This window comes from Mobula birostris, chromosome 1 (assembly GCF_030028105.1).
Source record: "Mobula birostris isolate sMobBir1 chromosome 1, sMobBir1.hap1, whole genome shotgun sequence".
NCBI classification, from domain to species: domain Eukaryota; kingdom Metazoa; phylum Chordata; class Chondrichthyes; order Myliobatiformes; family Myliobatidae; genus Mobula; species Mobula birostris.
In genome coordinates this window covers 155,158,500-155,172,158 of record NC_092370.1, presented here as the reverse complement: position 1 = coordinate 155,172,158, position 13,659 = coordinate 155,158,500, and the positions used below count along the sequence as shown (strand labels likewise).

General features: G+C 44.1%; 1 protein-coding gene across 1 annotated transcript in view; it reads right to left on the bottom strand.

The window, feature by feature from the left end:
• sptbn5 (spectrin, beta, non-erythrocytic 5) overlaps positions 1 to 13,659 on the bottom strand; it is a 279,715-nt gene that overhangs the window by 205,517 nt on the left and 60,539 nt on the right. Inside the window, exons 23-28 of the mRNA XM_072264468.1 lie at positions 11,584 to 11,748; positions 8,940 to 9,166; positions 7,996 to 8,182; positions 6,885 to 7,085; positions 5,791 to 5,907; positions 996 to 1,159 (exon numbers count right to left, since the gene is read on the bottom strand). Coding sequence (XP_072120569.1) covers positions 996 to 1,159; positions 5,791 to 5,907; positions 6,885 to 7,085; positions 7,996 to 8,182; positions 8,940 to 9,166; positions 11,584 to 11,748 — 1,061 coding nt within the window. The remainder of the gene's footprint in view (positions 1 to 995; positions 1,160 to 5,790; positions 5,908 to 6,884; positions 7,086 to 7,995; positions 8,183 to 8,939; positions 9,167 to 11,583; positions 11,749 to 13,659) is intronic.

Below are 13,659 nucleotides of genomic sequence, written 5' to 3'. Positions count from 1 at the left end.
CTCGATAAATAAATAAACGCAAGGTGAAGCACTTTGGGAAGGCAAACAAGTATAGGACGTATACAGTAAATTGTAGGGACCAACGAACGTTGGAGAACGGAGGGAACCTGAAGATATCAGTCCTACAACTGGCAGCACAGATGGATAATATGTAGAAGAAGACGTGCAGTATGCCTGCTATTATTGCCGATGGAAGAGAATACAAGAGCGAGGAGGGTATGTGGCACATTTATTGGTTCAGCCACACTGGAATATTGTGTATTTCTGGTTGCTGCTCTCCAGGAAGCATGTAATTATGCTAGAAAGGCTGCAAAGGAGATTACCAGGATGTTAGAGCAGAAGCACAAACTGCTGGAGAAACTGGTGGCATCTGTGGTGGGGGGGGGTGCGGGGGGGAATGGACAGTCTACATTTTCGGTCAAGACCCTTTATCTGAGCAGGCCTGACAGGACATTTCCCTGCACAGATGCTGCCCAGTCTGTCGAGTTCCTTGCACAGATTGCTTTTTGCTCCAGATCCCAGTATCTGCAGTCTCTCATGTCTCTGTTTCAGCAGGATGTTGCCTAGATTGGAGCATTTCAAATAACGACAGACGGATTAGGCTGGGTTTGATATTTATGAGCAGAAGATGTTGAGGGATGGCCTGAGAGTGATGGGGGGTGGGGGGGAGGTAGTAAAAACTATGTTCCTGTAGGGGAGATGTTTCCGACATGAAGATAAAGTTTGTCAGAGGTATGTTTGGAGGGGTTTGAGGGATTTTTTTTTCCCCAGAGAGTAGTTAGAGTCTAGAATGTGCTGACTGATCAGGCAGTGGATGCAGGTACTCTCACACGCTTAAGCATCTGGACTTGAATCTCTAGGGCATAGAAACTTTAGTGTGGGGAAGAGCACTATGGATGTGGTAGGCCAGAGGATCTTTTTCTGTGCTGTATGTCCCTACATCAGGGAGGAGACATGAGGTGCAAAGAGGATGCGTGGGCTCCCCGTTGACATACCTGAGGATCCAATGCTCTCGCAGCTCCTTCAGTTGCTTACGTAGGTGCTCCTGTGGCTCATCCACCATGTCGAATGTGATGAACCCTCTGAGTGGAAGATCCTGCGAATTTCTTCCCAGTTCCTCAGCGAGAGCGCAGGTGTTCTGGATCTGCCCCTCCAGAGCCTGGGGACAGTCGAGGATTAAAGAACGCGATAGAAGTCAGACTTCTACATTATGTAGTGGAATACTGTAACGTCCAGCACAACTGTGGTACAGGAGGTAAGCCCAGGGTCTGATGACAGATCACACACCTGCTGTGTCCTGCAGGTTCGATATTCAGAGAACATGGCAAAAAGCCTCAACTATGGCTGCCACACAGAACCAGACAGGACTGTCAGCATTTGATGAAGAAAGATGGGCTGATGTTGGGGCTTGGCCATTCATTAGGGTTACAGACAGATATTAACATGCTTCTCTTTTCCCGTGTCGGGTGCTGACCTGGTGGGTATTGCCGGCATACATATAGTCTACATCAGTACAAAGACTGCAGCTGTACTTTTACAAATCACTGCTTCACATTTACATATTTCTTCAATACAATGAACCCTGGCTACCTTCCAATCATATTACAGAGATTGAGGAGCAGAGCACATGTTCAAAATGCTTACTGTACCACTTTAACTTCACACAGCGTTAATAGTTGACATTTATGTATGAGCACATAAGCTATTCAGTCCCTCCGGTCCTTCCATCAATCAATGAGATTGTGGTTAGTGGAAATTAATCTGGCTCAGGTATACAGTACCTCCCAGAAGTTCAAAATAAACGTGATTAAAGTCACCATATACAACGCTGCGATTCATTTTCTTGCAGGCATTCACAGTATTTACAAGAAACACAACGCAATAGAATCAATGAAAGACCACACCCAACAGGATGGACAAACAACCAATGTTGAAAAGAAAACAAACTGTGCATATACAAAAAAGAATTTAAAAATAAATAATAATAATAAATAAATAAGCAATAAATATTGAGAACGAGATGAACAGTCATTGAAAGTGAGTGCATAGGTTGCGGGAGCAGTTCGCTGATGGTGTGAGTAAAGTTACCACCGCTCATTCAAGAGACTGATGGTTGAGATGTAATAAATATTCCTGAACTTGGTGGTGTGGGTCCTAAGGTTCCTGTAACTTCTTCCTGATGGCAGCAGCAAGAAGAGAGCACGTTGTGGACGGTGGGGTCTTTGATGATGGATGCTGCTTTCCTGTGAAAGCACTCCGTGTAGATCTACTCAGTGGTGGGGAGAGCTTTACCTATGATAGATGGAGCCGTATCCACCTATTCTCCATTCAGACTCTAATTGTCCTGTCATAGACTCCCTCACCTGATGATACAGATTTTCACCATTCAACCAATTCCTTTTGAAATCCTAAGCCTCCTAATAGAATTGTCCTTTAATATTCCAGGGAATACAAGATATTAGTGCAGAAATGACTGATGGGGTTTAATCTGGCGAAATATGAGGTATTGCACTTTGGGAGATCAAATGCAAAAGGATAATACACAGTCAATGTCAAGACTGTTAACATTGCTGAAGCAGAGAGAGATTTTGGGATCCAAGTACACAGCTCCCTGAAAGTGTCTACACAGGTTGATAGTGTGGGCAAGAAGGTGTATGGCATACTTGCATCTATGAGTCGAGGTGTTGAGTTCAAGGATCAAGAAGTTATATTGCAGCTTTATAAAACTCTAGTTTTGCTACATATGGAGTTCTGCTCCATTAAAGGAAGGATGTGGAGGGTTTGGAGAGGGTGCAGAGGGGGTCTACCACCTGCTGCCTGGATTGGAGGATATATTGAGTTGTTTTCTCTGGAGCGGCAGAGTTTAATGACAGATCTTCTGGAGCTTTATCAAATTATGAGAAGCATAGATGGTGAAGGCAGCAGGTATCTTTTTCCCATGGTGAAAATGTCTAATCCTAGAGGGTATGCACTTCAGGTGAGAAGAGAAAAAGTTCAAAGGAGATGTGTGGGGCAATTTTTGTTGACACAGAATGGTTGGTGACTGGAATGTGCTGTCGGAGTGAAATCAAATGTGATAGAGAGACGCTTAAATAGATGCATACAAAGGAAGATTATGGACAAGGGCAGAAAGAATTCATTTAGTTAGGCATTTAATTACTAGTTTAATTAGTTCAGCACAACATTGTGGGCTGACGGATCTATTCCTGTTTCGTGTTTGCAACTTAACCCTATGAGACCCTAACTCATGGTGCTCCTTCTGAAGCCAGTATATCCTTTCTTAGATGTACAGTAGATGTCAGAAATCCAGAATTGACCTAAGCAAGCTTGGCGTGGCTTGAGCACAATTTATGACTAACTTGCAGAAATAATTTCAACCATGCCTGAAATTAAATTCGATTATTATCTCCTGTCAACCCTTCCCCTTGATGACAAACTGTATCTCATCTATAATAGTCAACCTGTGTTTCTGGCTGCACCTCTAATGGAGCTCACACCAAGCTGTCACTTAGTAATCACTCCGTGTTTACTGACTTTGTCCTTGTCCTTGTAATCGTCTTTGTCCTTGTAATCTACCAATGTGAGCCTCATCAGCTGGGTTTCCATCCCTGTTATGGCACTGAAACAGGTCTTATGGTGAATGAAATCCTATCCAGCCAAATAGCCCTCTTTAAACTCCTTAACATTAGTTGCCTTTAACAGCTGATTGTATCATTCTCCCCAAATTATCATTCATTGATATTTATCCAGTCATAGGCAAAGAGTCTCCAGAAATTACTTTCCTTCTCATCTATTACCTCTTGGATTCCCTGAACAATTTCTACCTCAGTTCTCCCTTTCCAAAACCACACGTTGGCTGTATGACCATAAGATACAGGAGCAGAATTAGGCCATTTGGCCCATCGAGTCTGTTCCGTCATTTCATCATGTCTGATCCATTTCCCTCTCATCCCCAATTTCCTGCCTTCTCCCCATATTCCTTCATGCCCCAACTAGTCAAGAATCTATCAACCTCTGCCTGAAATACACCCAATGACTTGGCCTCCACAGCTGCCTGTGGCAATGAATTCCATAGTTTCACCACTCTCTGGCTAAAACATCCTCTCCACATCCTCTCCACATCCTATCAAGGCCTTTCAATATTCAATAGGTTTCAATGAGATCCCCCTCATTCTTCTGAATTCCAGTGAGTTCAATTCCACTAGATACTATTATTCATGGACATGGGGGTCGGCTATCACGCGCGGGTAAAGAACACCCAACTCTACTTTTCCGCTCTCTGTATTGTCATACAACCTTTCCAACATCCAATCCTGAATAAGCGCCAATTTTTACATTGCTCATATTTTTCTTCTGATATAGAAGGAGGCTGTTCCCACTTTGGCCTGCGCTGGCACAGAGCAATCTCACAATCCTCTATGACCTCTTTCATATACCTATCAACTCTCCCTTGATGTTCCTATCACCTACCTGTACGCCAGGGGCAATTTACAATGGACATGTAATCTACCAACCACAAAGTGTGGAGGGCTGTCAGAGGTTACAGCGGGACATTGATAAGATGCAAAACTGGGCTGAGAAGTGGCAGATGGAGTTCAACCCAGATAAGTGTGAGGTGGTTCATTTTGGTAGGTCAAATATGACGGCAGAATATAGTATTAATGGTAAGACTCTTGGCATTGTGGAGGATCAGAGGGATCTTGGGGTCCGAGTCCATAGGACACTCAAAGCTGCTGTGTATGTTGACTCTGTGGTTAAGAAGGGCCTGTATTGTGCTGTAGGTTTTCTATGTTTCTGTGTTATAAAAGTTGTCTGAAGGGGCTTGAAAAGAATGATGTCATATTTGCTGTAATTACACATGTATGCTTTTAGCATTTTAGTACATATCTGTTCTTACTGAAACAAAAATAATTACCTCAATGCCCTACACAAACTACATTTTCCATCTTGGCTATTTCAGTCTGCTTTCACCATATGCTTCTCCAAACCCAGTTTGGGAAAATGATTACCCTACCTTGGAGACTTGGTACCTTTGTACAGGCAACTTGCCAGACACCTGGTTGTATGTTGAGGGCCCCTAGCACAATAATCTGCACATTGCTTGTGTTCACTTCTCCCAGGTGAGGTAACGTATGCCAAAACACATTGTATTTCAACCATCAGGCTGAAAAAGCCAATGTGATTATAAAAATGCTTCAAAGATATTCTTTGAAACAACTTAAATTTTTGTTAACTTATGGAATCTCTGGCCCCCATGGCAACTTAACATGGAGAAGAAAGGTGTTACGCCCCTTGAATGTCTTTGTCTGGAATTTATGGCCCCACTAAAAACTGCAGAAGGAGGACACAATCGAGCCTCTTGCTGCATCCAAAGTAAAGTGTGTACTTCCTCCATCAGCCACCTCAGAACCAGAGTGGGAACAAATCAGTACTGAGTCTGAAGAGGTGCCTGAGAAGAAGGGTCCATGACCCCAGTAAGTTAGCAGAACATAGGAGAAATCCACAGAATTCTCAGCCACTCTCATCACACTGGAGAAGAACTCTCTGAAGTGGTAAAGAGAAGAGATACAGATAGAAACTAGTAAAAGCACACAGAGAAGACAGAATGAATCCTACAGCCTCTTATCAATGCCACCTCAGAAGATTCATCAGCTAAGAGATAAACTATACATTTACAAACTGGAATGTTTCAATATTTATTTTCTTTTATTTTGAGCAGCTGCTTTCTGAGAGTCCCATACTTCTCTCTGAAACTATAGGGCCCTGTAGCTCGTCATTTACATCACTTACTTTATGGTTTTTGACCATCTTCTGAGTAATAGCTTCATTCTTCCCATAATCTTCACTTGAAACAAGCTGAAGTTTTTCTGCAACCCAGGCTTCCAGCTCTGAAACATCTGCAAGGAACTAAATGAATGTCAAAGTATTAGTTACTGTTATCAGGAGCAACTGGAAGGGAGATGCACATGTTCAGAATCATCGTGTACTAGCTGTTGCAAGAAGGGTGTATCTGCGTGGGCAACTTATCACTTCATCAGCCTGAGGAAGTTTAGAAGAGATTTCTAAAGTGGTGGTTACTGGTTTTGTAGTTGGTGGTTTACCTGCTGCAAGGGAGCTTAAATCGAGCTGGATGGGCAGGGAGACACAAGAGACAGCTGATACTGCAATTCAGATGCTGCAAGAGAAAACTGACAGCTGCATGAGTTCAGTGAGTTAAGCAGTGTGTGTGGGAGGGGAATGCAACTGTCAACGTTTCAGGGTGTGATCCTATATCAGGACTGAGAGTGGAGGGGAAGGAAAGCCGGTATGAAGAGGTGGGACAGGGACTGGTGGGTGATCAGAGTGAGCAGGGGTTTTTCATCTTCCTGGGAGAGCTATGCAGAGAGAAGACACAAGAGACAGGGGACGCTGGAAGCGGTGCAAGAATAAGATGAGGGTGGGAAACAGCAGGTCAGACTGCATCTGCGGAAGGATGTAGACAGTCAACATTTCGGTTTGAGACCCTTCATCTGGACTGAATGAGGCAAGGGGGAGGGGGAGAGCAAGAGCTGGCAAGAGATAGGGTGGGTCCAGTTGAGGAGGAGTTGATTGGTAGGTGGAGGAGGGGAATGGATGGAGCCAACATTAAGAAGGAATTCATCCATGACTAGACATGTAGAAAGTAGAACCCCTGCATCACTGACCTCATCTTCTTTCCTCATAAAGAGCAACAGCAAAGCACTGACCAGTCGGCATTCCCATTTTCTACTGTACCAAGGACCAAAACACACTGGTCAGGTCCATGGTAACCAGTGACTTGGTGCCCTATTCGTACGGTACAGGGAACACTTCACTTCACTCACTGGCTGTGCTGATCGCATTTTGTTCTCCGTGATCCAGCCTACCTGGTGGAACCGCACTGATTGTTGTAGCTTCTTTCTCCTGTCTTCACAGGCCCTCTCCAGTCCCTCCCAGCTGGTCTGGAGCTCCATGCACTTGCTCTCGATGCCCTGGGCCATGAGGTGCTGGGAGCTGATCATACGCTTGCCAATCTCCAGCACCTTCTGGATCTGCTGTTTGTGGGTGTTCACTTCCACCTGCAGCTCCTGCACCGGGAAAAGGATCACGGTTAAAGAGGACCAAGTAGCAAGCCTGAAGCACACACGGGGAGGAGGTGGGGGTAGAAAAAATTAAGCACAGAGCAAAGGAGGAAGGTGAAGTGCATCCGTATAATAATCGCAGGGGCTGGGGCCCATTGCACAGGATGGTGATCACTACACCCATCCCAATATACAGACAGCGTACCATTCCCCATATAATATATCTTAACCTAGAATCCAATCATCCAGCATGATGCTATACAAACATCACTTTCATCCATAATTAATCAATATTTTCATCCATACCAATGATTCAGGAACAGCTTCTACCCCTCTACCATCCAATTTCTGATTGGACATTGAACCCATGAACACTACCTCACTACTTTTAATTTTACTCTTTTTGCACTACTTACTTAATTTAACTTTTTAGTGTGTATACAAAAAATATATATATACTTCTTACTGTAATTTAGTTTTTATTGTTATGTGTTGCTACTGCTTAACAACAAATTTCATGACATTTGCCGGTGATATTTGATTCTGATCATATAAAACAATGCTATTCCTAACCTAGCAACCATTAGACGAGAACAGAATTGTGCTGCTCCTCAAGCCCGTCCCATCAAACAATTCTTCCATTCAATATTGGATGCCTTCCCCTTCCCAGAAAATGCCAGACAGCACAGTACTGGGCAAACGCACCCCCCCCCAACCAGCACCCGATCCCATTGCATAAAGCGGTACCCAATTACACTGATGTTACCATCCAGCTATGTTGCCCTTCACTTTTACCCTTCAGACTCTAAATAGAGCTGAGACACATGTCCCACTAACTAGGTCCAGAAATAGCTGCGTGGCTGAAACATCCCAGGACCCGAACTCAGTGCCAAAATAATAGAGAAGACAGCCTAACCTTCTGTTTCCACAGCAGGCTCTGTGCTGTGTGCAGGGACTTGCCATAGTTGCTTGAGGAAGCTTTTGGCATGTGCTCTGCAATCCACTGGACGTTCAGATCACTGTTGTGTTGGAACTCATACAAAGCCACCATTGCTTCCAGGAGTTTCCTTCTCTCTTCCAAGGGTACCTTGAGGGATTCAAACCTGTGTGGGCAGCCAGATGCATGAGAGAGAATAAAGTCAAGAAACTTTGAAACAATTGATCCAGCTGGAAGACTGGTAGTCAAACTAGAGAATGGTTATTTTAAAACGAAATCTACTAGGTGTGGGAAGATGATGCAAGGACTGATCTCATGTTTTTGTACGCTTCAGACTTGGCCAGTTCTTTATAAAACGCTCCATATGCCTGTCTTCCCCTACATCCCGGTGACTCCCAGAGATTCCAAGCACCAGGATCCTCATTTCTCCCACCTACACCCTGAGAAGCTAAATCCCCATTCCTGGCATACTGAAAATCAGGATTCTCATTTCTCTCCTGACTTTCCAAGATCTGGATCCCCCCACCCACCTTTGCTCCTAGAGGTCCTGAGTACCACAATCCCCACTCCCCTCCCTGACATCCTGAGACCCCCTTTCATTCCTAGAGATTTCAAGGACCAGGGTTTCAATCTACATTCCAGTGCCTAACACACCAAGCAACAGGGATCCCATTCCACTCAGAGAATCTGAGCACAAAGTCCCAATTCCACATTACAAAGTCAGTGCATTCCCTTCTCTTCATCCAAGTACCTATGTCCCCATTCCAACGCCACCCTGCCTCAGTGCGGATCTCCTTCCCCTCTCTCTATCCAAGCAGAGGCTCGGCGTCAGTACCCCATTCCTTCACTGCTCTTCAAGGACACATCCACCCTTTCTAATTTTATTCTAGCCTCCCCTCCTCCCCTCCTGTAAGCGGTCTCACCAGTCAAGATGTTTCTGTGTCTGTTCGAGTATCCTCTGTGAATCAAAGTGGCCGGTGGCCATCTTCCTGGCACGATTTACAATGCAGTTCATTTTCTTCGCAAGTTCGCACGTGTCACCCTCCAGCCACTTGTGTTCCTTCAGCAGGAGTTTGCTCGACTGCAGGTCATGACCGGTCTCATTGTTCCGGAGCATCTTCTCAATCTGTTCCAGCTTTGTTTTGGCATCCTGAGAAGAGAAAGAGTCAGTGGAAAATCAATTACAATCATACCCTAGAAGAAATGAAATGATTTACACTCTGGTATACTGAAAAATCAAAAATAAATCCTGCAGTTCTGGAGATCTTAAATAAGACCTGTTCTGGGCCCAGCATGTGAGTGCAATTATGAAGAAAGCACAGCAACAACTCTATTTTCTTCATAGTTTGTGAAGATTTGGTGTAACATCTATAACTTTGACAAACCTCTATAGATGTGTGGTGGAGAGTATATTGACTGGCTGCATCATGGCAAGGTATGGAAACAGCAATGCCCTTGAATAGAAAATCTGACAAAAGTAATGGATACTGGCCAGTCCATCACAGGTAAAGCCCTTCCCAGCACTTCACTCATCTACATGAAGCGTTGTTGCAGAAAGCAGCATCCACCATCGGGGACCCCCACCACCTCCCAATGTCTCACCACCCAGGACATCAGGGAGAAGGTACAGGAGCCTCAGGACTCACACCACCAAGATCAGGAACAGTTATTACCCCTCAACCATCAGGCTCTTGAACCAGAGGGAATAACTTCACTTAACTTCATTTGCCCCATCATTGAAGTGTTCCCACAACCTATGGACTTACTTTCAAGAAGTCTTTATTTCATGTTCTCTTCTTACAGAAACATCTGCATGATGCTAAGCTAGGGCACATCATCAGCGATGTTACCTGGGGTCGTCGGGTGTTTCGGGTCTTTCAGCATCATACACCCTCGCCCAGGCGACCCGACCGGGGTGGATCAGACCCCGGCCTGTGTCCTAGCAGCAACCCACAGATCTGCCCTCTTTATCAATATTTACTACTTATTTATATATTACTATTATTCCTTTCTTTTTGTATTGCACAGCTTGTTATCTTTTGCACATGGGTTGAACAAAAGTCAAATGGTCTTTCATTGATTCTATTATTGTTATTATCCTATTATGGATTTATTGAGCATGCCCACAAGAAAAGAAAAATGAATTTCAGGGCTGTATATGGCATATGGTAATATGTATGTACCTTGATAATAAATTTACTTTGAACTTTGAACTTCAAAAATACACGGAAAAGGCTGGGAAAATTCAGCAGGTCAGGCAGCACTGGTGAAAAAGAGCTAGAGTTAATGTGTTGGGTCCAAAGACCCTTCAAAGGGACTGAGAAAGTGGGAAATCAAAATTGTTCTCAGTTGCAGACTGAGGGAAGGATGGGTAGAACAAAGGGAATGTCTCTGATAGGGTGAGACCAGATGTGGCAGTTCAAACTGATTACGCTCCTCTGTCTATGTTGTGTGTTTCTAATCAGTGAACTGCGGGACATGCCTATCAGGTCAGACTACATTGGTAGAGGGAAAAAATGGGCTAAAATCATAGATAGATGACTGACAGAAATAGCCAGCTCTGACACAGACAGAAATCAAAAGTGAGTTATTTAAAGCTGGAGAATTCAATATTGAGCCTAAAAGGGTAAAATATACCCAAGCAGAAGATGAGGTGTCAAATTGCAAGCTTGAATAGGATTTGTTGCAACAATACAGGAATTCACAGACAGAGAAGTCAGAGTCTGATGGAGAATGAATGTGACAGGCAGCAGGAAGTTCAGAGTCACTGCGAAATGAACACAGGTGCTCTGCAGACTGATACCCATTCTTCATTTGGTTTTTCTAATGTAGAAGAAAGCATGTTGTAATGCAGTGGAGCAAGTTGGGCACATGCCCACAGCAGCATAGGAGAATGAAATGAGCTCGGTCTGAGGGGAACAGAAAGGAGAGATCCTGAAAAGCCTGTCCTCAAGAGTGAGGACTCTTTCTTCAGAAGATTGTGTATCTTTGAAGTTCTCCAGAGAGTTCTAGACACTCAATAATCAATTACTATATATTCCAGGCTGCCACTGACAGAAGTTCTGGACATTAGCAGAAACAAGAGATATTGAAAATGGCCAATATAGGGAGTTGGACCACCAGGCTGTTTCTGTACTGTTCCATTTTCTGACTGTAAGAGCTGGAAGAGGAGCAGGATTGGCAATGAGCTTACTGTAAAAATGATTACGTTCAAGGAACAAATGGTTTATTCCTGCTACCTGCTTGTTCTTCTGACCTGATCAGCTTCTGTCTTCTAACTACTTTGACTTAAAAACAGTCAAATCTACCTCCCTAAAATGCTTGGGGGACTCCAGCTTCCCAAGTTCACGCTGAAGGTAATGCCACTGCCAAGGTAAGTCCTGGAATGCAAGCTCCACAATGCTGATCCTCCAGGTGTCTCACATCAATGGATGGAAACACCTTACTTGTCATAACCATAGCCCAGCCTTGTTCTGTCCATCCAGCGTCCAATATTGCCCATGAACGTTGTACTGTACCCGTGCTCTGATGTGAAACATTCTGGGTAAAAGAAACAAGTGTTCTCACCTGCAGCAACTCCATGAGCTGTTCCTGTTGTCCAGCTTGTCTCATCTTATCTCCACGTTCTCCCATTTTATTGAGGAGCTCTTCCCACTTCCTGATCAGCACCACAAGTTGGGATTTGATAAGATCCCTGGCGTAATGTTCCTCATGGATGAGATTGTTTCCTGTCTAATGATGCAAACACAAAGGATACATTAACATCATGCAATGCAACGTCCACATTAATAAGTATCACAGTCACAAGAGACAGAAGATATTTCAATGTTCACCACCCTACATAACCCTACATGATCAGCTTTCAGTTATTCTATTCTTAATGTGAAATGAAGCTGCAAACGCATTACATTGAGAAAGGTTTGGTTACCTAATTCACAATTGTATTTATACCAAAAATAAAAAGGAAAGTTATAGGAACAATTAAGAAGACAAAAGAAAAATTGAAAATTGAATAGAATTCATTAATCTGAAAGATTGTTTCATCAAAGCTCCAAAGACAAGGGTCCCCAGAGAAATCCCTAGAAGCCAGACAGCATTCCTCTGGAAAGATGAGCTGAGCAAAATATGATCCTGGGTGTCAACGTCTCTGGGGATCTATCCTGGGCCCAGCAGTGATGCAATTACAAAGAAGGCACACCTCAGCTATATTCCATTCGGAGTTTTAGGAGAATTTGTATGTCACCAAAGGCTGTCACAAATTTCTACACATGTGCCATGGAGAGCATCCTAACTGGTTGCATCACTGTCTGGTACAGAGGGGCCACTGCACAGGATCAAGAAAAGCCAGAGAGAGTTGTAAACTCAGCCAGCTCCATCATAGGCCTCCCCACCATCGAGGACATCTTCAAAAGGCAATGCTCCAAGCAGGCAGCATCTATCATGAAGGACCCAGAGCACCCAGAACATTTCCTCTTCTCATAACCACCATCACAGAGCAGATACAGGAGCCTGAAGTCACGCTGTAGGAAGAATTTAGGACAGCTTCTTCCCCTCTGCCATCAGATTTCTGAATGGTCAACAAACCCACGAACACTACCTCGTTATTTTTGTTCTCTTTTTGTACTATTTATTTAATTTTTAAATATATATATTTCTTATTGCAATTCATAACATATTTTATGTATTACACTGTACAACAATTTCATGACATACGTCAGTGATAATAAATCTGATTCTGTCATGTTATGTGCAATGTACGTCGAAGAGAGATTGAGAATGAGAGAGTGAGAGTGAGAGAGAGAGAGAAAGTGAGAGAGTGAGAGAGAGTGAGAGAGAGAAAGAGAAGAGTGACAGAGAGAGAGAGTGAGTGAGAGAGAGTGAGAGAGTGAGAGAGAGTGAGAGTGAGAGAGAAAGTGACAGAGAGAGTGAGAGAGAGAGAGGAAGAGAGAGAGAATGGGTGAGAGAGAGAAAGTGAGAGAGAGAGTGAGAGAGAGAGTGAGAGAGAGAGAGAGTGAGAGAGAGAGAGAGAGTGAGAGAGAGAGTGAGAGAGAGAGTGAGTGAGAGAGAGAGAGAGAGAGAGAGAGAGAGAGAGAGAGAGAGAGAGAGAGAGAAATGGGGACACAATCACATTACATGTTCAGTTGCCAAACTTGGGGAGTGAAAAACAGAAGGGAAAAACCTATAACAACACACACAAAATGCTGGAGGAACACAGCAGGTCAGGCAGCATTTATGGAAATGAATAAACAATCGATGTTTCAGCCCGGGACCCTTCATCAGGACCAGAAAGGAAGGAGAAAAATGCCAGAATAACAGTGGTGGGTGGGGGGGGGACAGGAAGGAGGATAGGTGAAGCCGGGTGGGTGGGAAAGGTGAAGAACTAGAGTGGAAGGAATCTGATGGGAGAGGAGAGTGGATCATAGGAGAAAGGGAAGGAGGAGAGGACCCAGCAGGAGGTGATAGGCAGGTGAGAAGAGGTAAGAGGCCAGAGTGGGGAATAGAAGAGGGCAAGGGGAGGGAATTTTTTTTAACCGAAAGGAGAAATTGATATTCATGCCATGAGTCTGGAGGATACCCAGATGAGTTTTTCCTCCACCGAGGGTGGTCTCGTCTTGGCACAAGAGGGAGACATGGACTGACATG